The 13,551-nt window shown below is 47.8% G+C and overlaps 1 protein-coding gene across 1 annotated transcript; it reads left to right on the top strand.

The window, feature by feature from the left end:
* The first annotated feature begins 3,688 nt into the window (after positions 1–3,688).
* Positions 3,689–12,453, top strand: LOC138801740 (TGF-beta receptor type-2-like). The gene is made up of 6 exons (XM_069984834.1): positions 3,689–3,867; positions 4,538–4,740; positions 6,437–7,245; positions 10,366–10,507; positions 10,596–10,723; positions 11,089–12,453. Exons 1-6 carry the CDS (start codon positions 3,689–3,691, stop codon positions 11,236–11,238), a joined length of 1,611 nt encoding a protein of 536 aa, XP_069840935.1. The 3' UTR covers positions 11,239–12,453.
* The last annotated feature ends 1,098 nt before the right edge of the window (positions 12,454–13,551 follow it).

Genomic DNA, 13,551 nt, shown 5'->3' on the forward strand with positions numbered 1-13,551 from the left:
GTACACGTGCCATCTTAGGTTTAAAGGGCCAATGTGTTCCTTATCATTACTCTTCTCCCTTCCATCCTGTTTCTTCTGCACCTATGTAAGGTTGCTCTGCCCATCCCTCCTTACCTGAGCATTGTTGCTTCCTTGTGTTCCTGAGTGGAGGTGTGTTATGTTTCTTCTATTATATCTATCCTGTGCCTGTTTCTCGCACTACACTTGCCTACCTGACCCCTTCTGTACCATTTTCTGCTGCTGCCGACCCAGAATCCTTTACAACTCTCAGTTCTTCTGTATATCCAGCACCATCTCCTTACTGGCCATGTGCCTGAGGATCACCAGGGTCCCACTCGTGTCTGAAGGTTTTATGACATCATTGCCCATTAGACAGATTGACAGAAGACTTCTTGCAGGAATATATCAATATTACAGGCACATTCTTGGGGTGACAATCTATTACTGTAAAGTAGGAAGAAAAGAGCACGCTCTCCACTGCCACCAATCTAGTGAGTGCAGCTCTGGAGTATAATACAGGGTGTAACTCAGGATCAGTACAGAATCTGTAATGTAATGTATGTACACAGTGACCCCCACCAGCAGAATAGTGAGTGCAGCTCTGGAGTATAATACAGGATGTAACTCAGGATCAGTACAGAATCTGTAATGTAATGTATGTACACAGTGACCCCACCAGCAGAATAGTGAGTGCAGCTCTGGGGTATAATTCAGCATTGAAAGTGGTTCTCCATCAAAAAATTTTTTAAATCAACTGGTGCCGGAGATTTGTAAGTTACTTCTATTGAAAAATCTCCAGTCTTCCAGTACTTATCAGCTGCTGTATGTCCTGCATGAATTGGTGTATTATCTTCAGTCTGCTCTCTGCTGCCACCTCTGTCCATGTCAGGAACTATCCCCATAGAAAACCTCTCCTGCTCTGGACAGTTCCTTACATTGACAAAGGTGGCAGCAGAGAGCACTGTGTCAGACTGGAGAGAATACACCACTTCCTGCAGGACATACAGCAGCAGATAAGTACTGGAAGACTGGAGATTTTCTTTTTTTATAAGAAGTCAATTACAAATCTCTTGCACTTTCTGGCAGCAGTTGATCTGAAAGAAAACCTTTTTTGCAGATCTACCCTGTAAGTCGTACAGTTGACAGGATGCCTGTGTATACGTAAAACAAGTTATAATGAGAATAGGTTCATATAGGAGAGAAGGAGTGAATACTTTTGCACATTACTGTATATATTCTCTTTGTACATGCCACACATTGTGGATCTGCCGCTTGTGATCCTTCTCGGCTGCGTTGCGGTTCTCAGACAGTTAACAGATGTTTATAACAAGAGCCACATCCTCATCAATAGGCTAATTAATGTCAGCTGAGGATGGCGCCGTAATAATCCGCCATACAGAGACCAGCGGCGTCCAGATGTTATTGGAAGGAAACAGCTCACAGCATCCCAGCAAGACCCCAGTCAGAGGAATGAGATGACTCCATACTCTATATACACCTCATTACATCATGTCCAGTTACCTCCAGAGCTGCACTCAGTATTCTGCTGTTACATCATGTCTCATCCTCCTGAGCTGCACTCACTATTCTGCTGTTACATCATGTCCAGTTACCTCCAGAGCTGCACTCACTATTCTGCTGTTACATCATGTCTCATCCTCCTGAGCTGCACTCACTATTCTGCTGTTACATCATGTCCAGTTACCTCCAGAGCTGCACTCAGTATTCTGCTGTTACATCATGTCTCATCCTCCTGAGCTGCACTCACTATTCTGCTGTTACATCATGTCCAGTTACCTCCAGAGCTGCACTCACTATTCTGCTGTTACATCATGTCTCATCCTCCTGAGCTGCACTCACTATTCTGCTGTTACATCATGTCCAGTTACCTCCAGAGCTGCACTCAGTATTCTGCTGTTACATCATGTCTCATCCTCCAGAGCTGCACTCAGTATTCTGCTGTTACATCATGTCTCATCCTCCTGAGCTGCACTCACTATTCTGCTGTTACATCGTCATGCCTTATCCATCACCACCTCATGTAACAGCAGAATAATGACTGCAGCTCTGGAGGATAACACCTGATTTAACAGCAGAATCATGAATGCAGCTCTGGTGGTTACTAGAGTTTAACACCTGATGTAACAACAGAACAGTGAATGCAGCTCTGGAGGTCACTCTAGTATAAGGCAGACCTGTGTATCTAAAACAAAATATATGTGTTCTGATAAGGATGGCCCAGCACCGGATCCTGTCCCTGTTTCTCCTATGTAAACCTCTATATACTGGGGATAGGCTGTCGCACTCAGGGGGCCGTTGTCTTAATAATTAGCTAGAGACTCCTTATGTTGTTTCCCTAAGGAATATACAATGATGATGCTATGATATTAAAATAAAGGAGAAGACAGAGAGCATCTGTCAGACATGGTGTACAGTCAGACATGGTGTACATCAAACATAGTGTACAGTCAGACAGATGAACAGTCATAGCGTACAGTCAGACATAGTGTACAGTCCGACAGGGGTACAATCAAAAAGAAATTAGAACAGCGCTCCATAGCATAGATCAGGAGTATAATTGGTTGGTGAGAGAGATGAAATAAAAAACTCTCACCTGATAGCGTTGTGCAATAAGAGGCACAACACTCAATATCGCATATGTTAGGATCGCTGCCACTCCCAGGAATTACCATACAAGATTGATAACATGAAGCAAATCGACCTCCCTCCAACCAGGGTACGTAGGGCGCAGGTCCCAAAAAAATGTATTGATAATTAAAACATTCATGGCGACACAACGCGTTTCCAAACCGGACTGGTTTCCTTCTCAAGTGTCATCCTGTCATAGCGTACAGTCATAGCGTAAGTCAGACATAGTGTACAGTCAGACAGGTGTACAGTCATAGCATACAGTCAGAGGTGTACAGTCAGACAGGTGTACAGACATAGTGTACAGTCAGACAGGTGTACAGTCAGACATGGTGATTAGTCAGACAGTACAGTCAAACATGGTGTACAGTCAGACATAGTGTACAGTCATTGCGTACATTCAGACATAGTGTACAGTCAGACAGGTGTACAGTCATAGCATACAGTCAGAGGTGTACAGTCAGACAGGTGTACAGTCAGACATGGTGATTAGTCAGACAGGAGTACAGTCAAACATGGTGTACAGTCAGACATGGCATAGTCAGACAATAGTGTACATTCAGACAGGTGAACAGTCATAGTGTACAGTCAGACAGGCGTACAGTCAAACATAGTGTACAGTCAGACGTGATTAGTCAGACAGGAGTACAGTCAGACATAGTGTACAGTCAGACATGGTGATTAGTCAGACATAGTGTACAGTCAGACATGGCATAGTCAGACGTAGTGTACAGTCAGACAGGTGAACAGTCATAGTGTACAGTCAGACAGTGTACAGTCAGACATAGTGTACAGTCAGACACAGTGTACAGTCAGACATAGTGTACAGTCAGACATGGTGTACAGTCAGACACAGTGTACAGTCAGACATGGTGTAGTCAGACAGGTTTACAGTCAGACATAGCATACAGTCAGACATATTGTACAGTCAGACAGGTTTACAGTCAGACATAGTGATTTCCGACCTGCATATCTGACTTATATGACAGTCCTCTTAGTATTTATAGGGGAGCTCTTGATATCTGACACTCACTCGATGATGACTCTGTTACTCGTGTTCCCCGCAGTGTCACTGGCCTTCGCTCACCGAAACACAAGGACAAACCTGTGTAAATGGTGTGATAACTCTCACCCGGTGTGTGATGGCGGCGTCTGCTACACCAACTGCAGCCTGAGCTCCTACTGCGAAACCACAGAAGAGATCTGCGTCACCGTCTGGTAAGGAAGCATCACTCCCAGCCTCCGCTACCCCCATCATCACCCTCTGTCTTATCCGGAAAGCTTTTTCTAGATCTCTGTTTGCTTTCAGTGAGTGGTAACTTTCCTGATCACATCCAGAGACTGTAATCCTGTCCTGACCTGACACTGGTGAGGATTCGTCACAATGTATCAGTGTAGGAGTGAGCTTTGTATCCTGCCATGTGAGCAGGACGAGGCCTCTGGATATAAGATGTGTTCCATTCACTGACATCCTGCACATGGGAGGGAAGGAAACACTAAGGTCTATCACAGGGCTGCACATCGTTCTGTCACACTTGGCCGTGCTCGGTGGTGCAGGGTCCAGCTGAGTCAGCTGACTACATTATGTCCGGGAAACCTGGAAAATCCCATTAATTCCATTATAAATCCCCATCCTGAAAGTGTGTGTGTTAGATGTTCTGTGCAGCTCCACTGCGTTATATTACTCCAGTCACATCCAGAGCTGCAGTCACACCTTTCAGGGTATCCTGCATGTTCATTGTATATTCTGGTGATTTGCATTCTGGGAACTGGGAACATGGAGAATGGAGGGGCTGCCCCCCATACACCCCCACATGCAGCACCAGGCCCCCCACCCCCCTGTGCTGTCAGGTTTGGGTCCTGATCTCATGCAGCTCCTCTCTTACAGGAAGCAGGACAATGAGAGCGTCCAGGTGATGACCCTCTGCCACCATCCCCACCTCCCCCTGGAGAACATCCTGCTCCCCAGCTACAACACGGCCCGGTGTGTGATGCAGGCGATGTCCGCAGACTCCGGACTCCTCTATATATGCGGCTGTGTGGAGGAGCAGGAGTGCAACGACAAACTCATATTCTACAACCAGAGTAATGGTGAGGAGGGGGTCACCGAGGGCCTGGGTCACCGACCCGTGGTCACATGATCATGGCCAGTAGAGGGGGTTGTGTGTTAAAATATAAAGTATATGCACATAACAGGACCATACACATAAGAGTGTCGTACACTGACCACATAGCAGGGTCATACATGTAGGAGGGCTGTACACTGACCACATAGCAGGATCATACACATAAGAGTGCTGTACACTGACCACATAGCAGGATCATACACATAAGAGTGCCGTACATTGACTACATAGAAGAACCATACACATAAGAGTGCTGTACACTAACCACATAGCAGGGTCATACACATAAGAGTGCCATAGACTGACCATATAGCAGGGTCATACACATAAGAGTGCTGTACACTGACCACATAGCAGGGTCATACACATAAGAGTGCTGTACACTGACCACATAGCAGGGTCATACATGTAGGAGTGCCGTACACTGACCACATAGCAGGATCATACACATAAGAGTGCTGTACACTGACCACATAGCAGGGTCATACACATAAGAGTGCCGTACACTGACCACATAGCAGGGTCATACATGTAGGAGTGACGTACACTGACCACATAGCAGGATCATACACATAAGAGTGCCATACACTGACCACATAGAAGAGCCATACACATAAGAGTGCTATACATTGACCACATAGAAGAACCATACACATAAGAGTGCTGTACACTAACCACATAGCAGGGTCATACACATAAGAGTGCCATAGACTGACCACATAGCAGGGTCATACACATAAGAGTGCCGTACACTGACCACGTAGCAGGGTCATACACATAATAGTGCCATACACTGACCACATAGCAGGATCATACATATAGGAGTGCCGCACACTGACCACATAGCAGGATCATACATATAGGAGTGCCGTACACTGACCACATAGCAGGATCATACACAAAAGAGTGCTGTACACTGACCACATAGCAGGGTCATACACATAAGAGTGCCGTACACTGACCACATAGCAGGGTCATACACATAAGAGTGCCGTACACTGACCACATAGCAGGAACATACATATAGGAGTGCCGTACACTGACCACATAGCTGGACCATACACATAAGAGTGTTGTACACTGACCACATAGCAGAGTCATACACATAAGAGTGCCGACCAGCGGTCACATGATTTTGGCCGGGAGAGGGGGTTGTGTGTTAAAATATAAAGTATATGCACATAGCAGGACCATACATATAGGAGTGCCGTACACTGACCACATAGCAGGGTCATACATATAGGAGTGCCGTACACTGACCACATAGCAGGATCATACACATAAGAGTGCTGTACACTGACCACATAGCAGGGTCATACACATAAGAGTACCATACACTGACCACAAAGCAGGGTCATACACATAAGAGTGCCGTACACTGACCACATAGCAGGATCATACATATAGGAGTGCCATACACTGACCACATAGCAGGATCATACATATAGGAGTGCCGTACACTGAACACATAGCAGGATAATGCACATAATAGTGCTGTACACTGTCCACATAGCAGGATCATACATATAGGAGTGCCGTACACTGACCACATAGCAGGAGCAGTGTCCATGTAAGAAGCTCCTGTGGTTCCCACATAAGAATGCTATATACTATAGACTTTATACTGTGCATCCTCCTATTTCTCTCATGTCTCCCACCAGGTTACTCGCTACTCCATAGCCGTGAGGCCGTGCCGGTGGCCGCCATCAGTTTGCTTCCTCCTCTCCTGCTGGCAATAACTGTCACCGGCCTCTTCTACCTTTACCGCACCCACAGGCTGAGGAAGAGGCCCAAGTCATGGCTGGGGAGAGGCAGTGTCCCCTTACAGAGCCGGAGGCCGGGCCATGATTTCTGCCGGTTCTCCTCATCGCTGATGTCCGCCTCTCAGTGTAATATAAGTACGGCCTGCGCCAACACCATCAATCACAACACCGAGCTGCTTCCCATAGAGCTCGACCATCGTGTTGGGAAGGGGCGCTTCGCTGAGGTGTGGAGAGCCAAGCTGAAACACACCGAGTCCGGGCACTATGAGATGGTGGCCGTGAAGATCTTCCCTGCACAGGAATACTCCTCCTGGAAGAACGAGAGCAGCATCTTCACCGACGCCAACCTGAAGCATGAGAACGTGCTGCAGTTCATCACTATGGAGGAGCGTGGCAGCAGCCTGCACAAGGAGTACTGGATCATCACAGCCTACCATGCCAGGGGCAACCTCAAGGACTACCTGTCCCGACACCTCCTGAGCTGGACGTCTCTTCTGGACATGGCCGGCTCCATTGTAAGTGGAGTAGCTCATCTGCACAGCGACTACACCCCGTGTGGCGCCTCCAAGGTGGCTATAGCTCACCGCGACATCAAAAGCAGCAACATCCTCGTGAAGAGTGACTCCGAGTGTGCACTGTGTGACTTTGGCATTGCCCTCCGTCTGGATCCGTCACTTACAGCAGATGACTTTGCCAACAGTGGACAGGTAGGACATAGAAAAGAACAAGAGGTCAACTGGAATACAGCCATATACCCTACACTGCACACAATGTTCTCCTGTATACAGCATCAGTGCTGCCCAGCAGGCTCTGTCCATGAATAGGTTACACGGGAATATTCTGCCGTACTCTGCCCCAGTCAGGTGCCCCCTCTGCCTCGGCCATGTACTCCCTCTGCCCCAGCCAGGTGCCCCCTCTGCCTCGGCCAGTTGCCCCCTCTGCCTCGGCCAGGTGCCCCCTCTGCCTCGGCCAGGTGCCCCCTCTGCCCCGGCCAGGTGCCCCCTCTGCCTCGGCCAGGTGCCCCCTCTGCCTCGGCCAGGTGCCCCCTCTGCCCCGGCCAGGTGCCCCCTCTGCCTCGGCCAGGTGCCCCCTCTGCCTCGGCCAGGTGCCCCCTCTGCCCCAGCCAGGTGCCCCCTCTGCCTCGGCCATGTACTCCCTCTGCCCCAGCCAGGTGCCCCTTTTCCTCTACACCAGTGATTTTCAACCTTTTTTGAGCCGCGGCACACTTTTTATACTTAAAAAATCCAGGGGCACACCATAATGGCACAAAATGGCGCTAAAACAGTACATATTATACATATAGTTAATAATATAGATTCTAAATGTATTTATACTCACTCAGTGTGAAACCTGGGCTTGTTTTCTTCTCCCCCCTGTGCTTCTTTCCACCATACTTCTCCCCCCTGCTTTTCTCCTGTGCTTCTCTCCACCATACTTCTCCCCTCTGCTTCTCTCCACCATGCTTCTCTCCTGTGCTTCTCTCCACCATACTTCTCCCCCCTGCTTCTCTCCTGTGCTTCTCTCCCCCATGCTTCTCTCCTGTGCTTCTCTCCCCCATGCTTCTCTCCTGTGCTTCTCTCCACCATACTTCTCCCCCCTACTTCTCTCCTGTGTTTCTCTCCACCATACTTTTCCCAATGCTTCTCTCCTGTGCTTCTCTCCACCATACTTCTCCCCCCTGCTTCTCTCCACCATACTTCTCCCCCTGCTTCTCTCCCCCATGCTTCTCCCCCCTGCTTCTCTCCTGTGCTTCTCTCCACCATATTTCTCCCCCCTGCTTCTCTCCTGTGCTTCTCTCCCCCATGCTTCTCTCCTGTGCTTCTCTCCACCATACTTCTCCCCTCTGCTTCTCTCCTGTGCTTCTCTCCCCCATGCTTCTCTCCTGTGCTTCTCTCCACCATACTTCTCCCCCCTGCTTTTCTCCTGTGCTTCTCTCCCCCATGCTTCTCTCCTGTGCTTCTCTCCACCATACTTCTCCCCCCTGCTTCTCTCCCCCATGCTTCTCTCCTGTGCTTCTCTCCCCCATGTTTCGCTGCGTATTGCCAGGGGACAAAACACAGGGGCACCATAGTTTGGGGAACTTTCCCCGCGGCACACCCGACCATGTGTCGCGGCACACTAGTTGAAAATCACTGCTCTACACAATAGGCACAGTCTCCTCCTCACCTGAGCTGAGGGCACACTCCCCTCACGCAGCAAGTGGCCCTTCCCTCACATGCTGCGGCCTTCGTGCGGCATGCCGAGATCTGTCACCACAATCTTGCAGTGAAGTAAAAATCTGCTGCCAGACTGCAGGAAGGCATGAAAAAAATGGCCTGCAGGAGATCAGGACGGTTAACCGAGGCCATGCCCAGTTTTGTTTGTTCACTATTAGCCTCCCAGCCCTATCACAGTGACATTATATGGAAGGTGTGATGTTACATCATTATTACACTGAATGTAGGAGGTGATGTCATAGTCACACTATATATTATTGGAAGAGGTGGAGGTGATGTCATAGTCACACTATATATTATTGGAAGAGGTGGAGGTGATGTCATAGTCACACTATATATTATTGGAAGAGGTGGAGGTGATGTCATAGTCACTCTATATATTATTGGAGGGGGTGGATGTGATGTCATAGTAACACTATATATTAATGGTGGAGGTGATGTCATAGTCACACTATATTATTGGAAGAGGTAGAGGTGATGTCATAGTCACACTATATATTATTGGAGGGGGTGGAGGTGATGTCATAGTCACACTATATATTATTGGAAGAGGTGGAGATGATGTCATAGTCACACTATATATTATTGGAGGGGGTGGAGGTGATGTCATAGTCACACTATATATTATTGAAGTGGGTGGAGGTGATGTCATAGTCACACTATATATTATTGGAGGGGGTGGAGGTGATGTCATAGTCACACTATATTATTGGAGGGGGTGGAGGTGATGTCATAGTCAAACTATATATTATTGGAGGGGGTGGAGTGATGTCATAATCAAACTATATATTATTGGAAGAGGTGGAGGTGATGTCATAGTCACACTATATATTGGAGGAGGTGGAGGTGATGTCATAGTCAAACTATATATTATTGGAAGAGGTGGAGGTGATGTCATAGTCACTCTATATATTATTGGAGGAGGTGGAGGTGATGTCATAGTCACTCTATATATTATTGGAGGGGGTGGAGGTGATGTCATAGTCACTCTATATATTATTGGAGGGGGTGGAGGTGATGTCATAGTCACACTATATTATTGGAGGAGGTGGAGGTGATGTCATAGTCACACTATATATTATTGGAAGAGGTGGAGGTGATGTCAGTCACACTAAATATTATTGGAAGAGGCGGAAGTGATGTCATAGTCACACTATATATTATTGGAAGAGGTGGAGGTGATGTCATAGTCACATTATATATTAATGGAAGGGGTGGAGGTGATGTCATAGTCACAATATTTATTATTGGAAGAGGTGGAGGTGATGTCATAGTCACACTATATATTATTGGAAGAGGTGGAGGTGATGTCATAGTCACACTATATATTAATGGAAGGGGTGGAGGTGATTTCATAGTCACACTATATATTATTGGAAGAGGTGGAGGTGATGTCATAGTCACACTATATATTATTGGAAGGGGTGGAGGTGATGTCATAGTCACACTATATATTAATGGAAGGGGTGGAGGTGATGTCATAGTCACACTATATATTATTGGAAGAGGTGGAGGTGATGTCATAGTCACACTATATATTATTGGAAGAGGTGGAGGTGATGTCATAGTCACATGATGTAATTATGGAGACCCTTTCTATATCCTGTGTAGGTTGGGACAGCCCGTTACATGGCTCCAGAGGTTCTTGAGTCCCGGGTGAACCTGGAGGATATGGAGTCCTTCAAACAAATGGACGTGTACTCCTTGGCTCTAGTATTGTGGGAAATGGTATCTCGGTGTGACGCCATCGGAGGTGAGGAACAGCTGGAGGGCCACAAGTTGGGGGCACACTGCTCTAAGGAATCTATTTTACAGATCTCTCTGCTTATTTGCCCCCTCAGAAGTGAAGAACTATGAGCTGCCCTTTGGGTCGATGGTTCTGGAGCGGCCATGTGTGGAGACCATGAGAGACGTGGTGTTACACGGACGAGGACGGCCGGACATTCCTGACAGCTGGAGGAGGCACCCGGTGAGACTGTGGAGGGATCGGGATCCAGTGTGATCTCATGTTCAGTCATCCACGTTATAGGACGGATTACAGGGGACCAACCCTGACCTGTATATTGACCCTGTGATAGTTTGTGTATCCTATCGTTCACCTTTAACTTTCTGCAGTGAGTGTGCAATGTATGAAGAGTACACTCACGTTTCAGTAGTCTTCATCTTGACTTCTTTATTTGGAAGCAATATACAAGGTTCGGCTGTGTGTAGTCAGAGCACTGGAGGTAGCTAGAGGTTAGGCGTCCTCTCCCTGCCGCGCGACGTTTCGGAAGGCGGGGCTTCCTTACTCATGCGCTGTATATTGACCCCACTAACCTCTGACCTTCTTTGCAGGGTCTAGACATCCTATGTGACACAATCACAGAGTGCTGGGACCATGACCCCGAGGCTCGTCTGACCGCTCACTGCGTGGCCGAACGCTTCCTCATAATGAGACAGACGGACTGTGACGGCAGCAGAAACATGAACTCCAACCAGTGTTAAACCTGAGCGGCCATCAAATGTCTGCAGTTACATACAAGCGGCAGCTGCTGATGGTGCCACACTATCTCTATAATGGTACCGCGCCACACATGATGGGTCTGCACATTTGCTGGACAGTCCCAGGCATACAGTGGGGAAAATAAGTATTTCATACACTGCAGATTTTATACGTTTTCGCACCTACAAAGAATGGAGAGGTGTAAGTTTTATCATAACACGTCACCTGTGAGAGACAGAATCTATAGAACATTCCAGATAATCACATTGTAGGATTTATAAATATTCACCATTTTATTACATGGAATAAGGATTTGATCACTGACCAGCAGGACTGCTGCCTCTCACAGAGCTGTCAGTGTCTCTATAAGAAGCTCCTCCTCCTCTGCCCTTATTACCTGGATTACCTGCACCCGTTTTATCTCTTCACCTGTTCACACACTCCGTCACAGTCGAACCTCTCCACCATGGCAAAGACCAAAGTGCTGTCTAAGGACACCAGAGACAATTTGTAGATCTGCACAAGGCTGGGATGGGCTACAGGACAATAGGCAAGCAGCTTGGTGAGAAGGCAGCACTGTTGGGGCAATTATTAGAGAATAGAGGAAACAGAAGATGACTACATTTTCCTCAGTCTGGGGCTCCATGCAAGTACTCGCCTTGTGGGGTAAGGATTAGAGATGAGTGAATTTACAGTAGGAACAAAGTGCTTCGTTCCTATCGGAATTTGGCTCCGCTCCCTGCCGTTCCTCCCCAGGTGCCGGGAAAAGATTAATCCAGTCCTGGGAAACTTTCCCATGATTGGATCCAGCTTTTTCCAGCACCCGGGGAGGAGCGGCAGGGAGAGGAGCAGACTTCAAAGCCCGCAGCCTGATTAGCAGAATCCCGATAGGAACGAAATGCTTCACAGGTAAAGTTTCCAACCAGAAATGTTACCCCCTCTCCGGCCTGTGTAGGTGGGAAAATGTGCAATATCAGCAGCGTATCATACACTTATTTCCCCACTGTAATCACCAGGATATTATATACAATGGGCATTTATAATTAGAAACATTTAACGCACAATAACAATGGGGTACGATATTTTCCAGTTGTGAGCCCCAAAATCTTCTATGAAGAACACAACAGCATAATCATTGCGACATGATGGTGGCGACTTCTGATCTATTTATCCAGTTATTTTATATAAAGCATAAACCACATCTGCAGTTGGGTTATTATATACGGCAGAGCAATTGTCTCCTCCCTTTCTGTCATAGAAGCAGAAAAACAGGTGAACAAGATGGACACAAGCCACCGAACATGCCCCATTAAAGGGGTATTCCACCCAGACATTACTTTTGATATGTAACTGCTCATGGTGAGACTAACAATTGCTTTAATACTTATTATCTATTCAGTCTCCTTCCCCAAGTTCTCAGCTGCTGCTTTCTGCTGAAGACACAAAAACTTGTGTGTGAGCCTGTCTCCTCCTCCTCCCTTCTGAGACAGCTGATGGAAACAAGTCCCTGGCACGCTTTATCTGCAACATTGTAGCTTCTTTGTAATGCTGGGAGGGCTACTTCAGAATAACCCTCCCAGCATTACAAGGAAACTACAATGTTACAGATACAGCCTGCCGGAAACTAGTTTACATCAGTTCTGTCAGAATGCGAAGGGGGGGGGGGGGGGGGAGATGGAGAGAAAAGCTCAGACACAGATTTGTGTGTCTTCAGCAGAAAGCAGCAGCTGAGAACTGGGGAAAGGAGACTGAATAGATAATAACAAGTATGGAAGAGATTGTTAGGGGCCTATTCCACGGGAGCGATAATCGGCCCGATTCAGCCGATTGTCGCTCGGTGGAATAGAGAAAACGATCAGCCGATGATCGTGTCATTGGCTGATCGTTTATTTAGGGCCAGACCTAAAATCATCGGTCACCCAACGGGCATTGCTACGGTGGAATAGCGGTGCGCGTTGGGCGACCCACGATTTGAGAAGCACCATACATAAACTGGCAGGACTTCTCCTCCGCTCTGTCTTCCTCTCCGGGTCCCGCTCGCAGCATCATACATTACCTGGTAGGACTTCTCCTCCGCTCTGTCTTCCTCCCCGGGTCCCGCGCGCAGCATCAGCAGCTCCGGAGCGGCCTGACTGAGCTGTCATCGGAGTTGATGCTGCGAGCGGGACCCGGGGAGGAAGACAGAGCGGAGGAGAAGTCCTACCAGGTAATGTATTACAGCTGCTGCAAGGACATCGGTAACGATGTCCCTGCACCCCTCGCTTACGGATAATCGGGGCCGTGGAATAGGCCCAGTAAACGAGCGCTGATCTAGC

This window comes from Dendropsophus ebraccatus, chromosome 9 (genome assembly GCF_027789765.1).
Source record: "Dendropsophus ebraccatus isolate aDenEbr1 chromosome 9, aDenEbr1.pat, whole genome shotgun sequence".
Classification (NCBI taxonomy): Eukaryota; Metazoa; Chordata; class Amphibia; order Anura; family Hylidae; genus Dendropsophus; species Dendropsophus ebraccatus.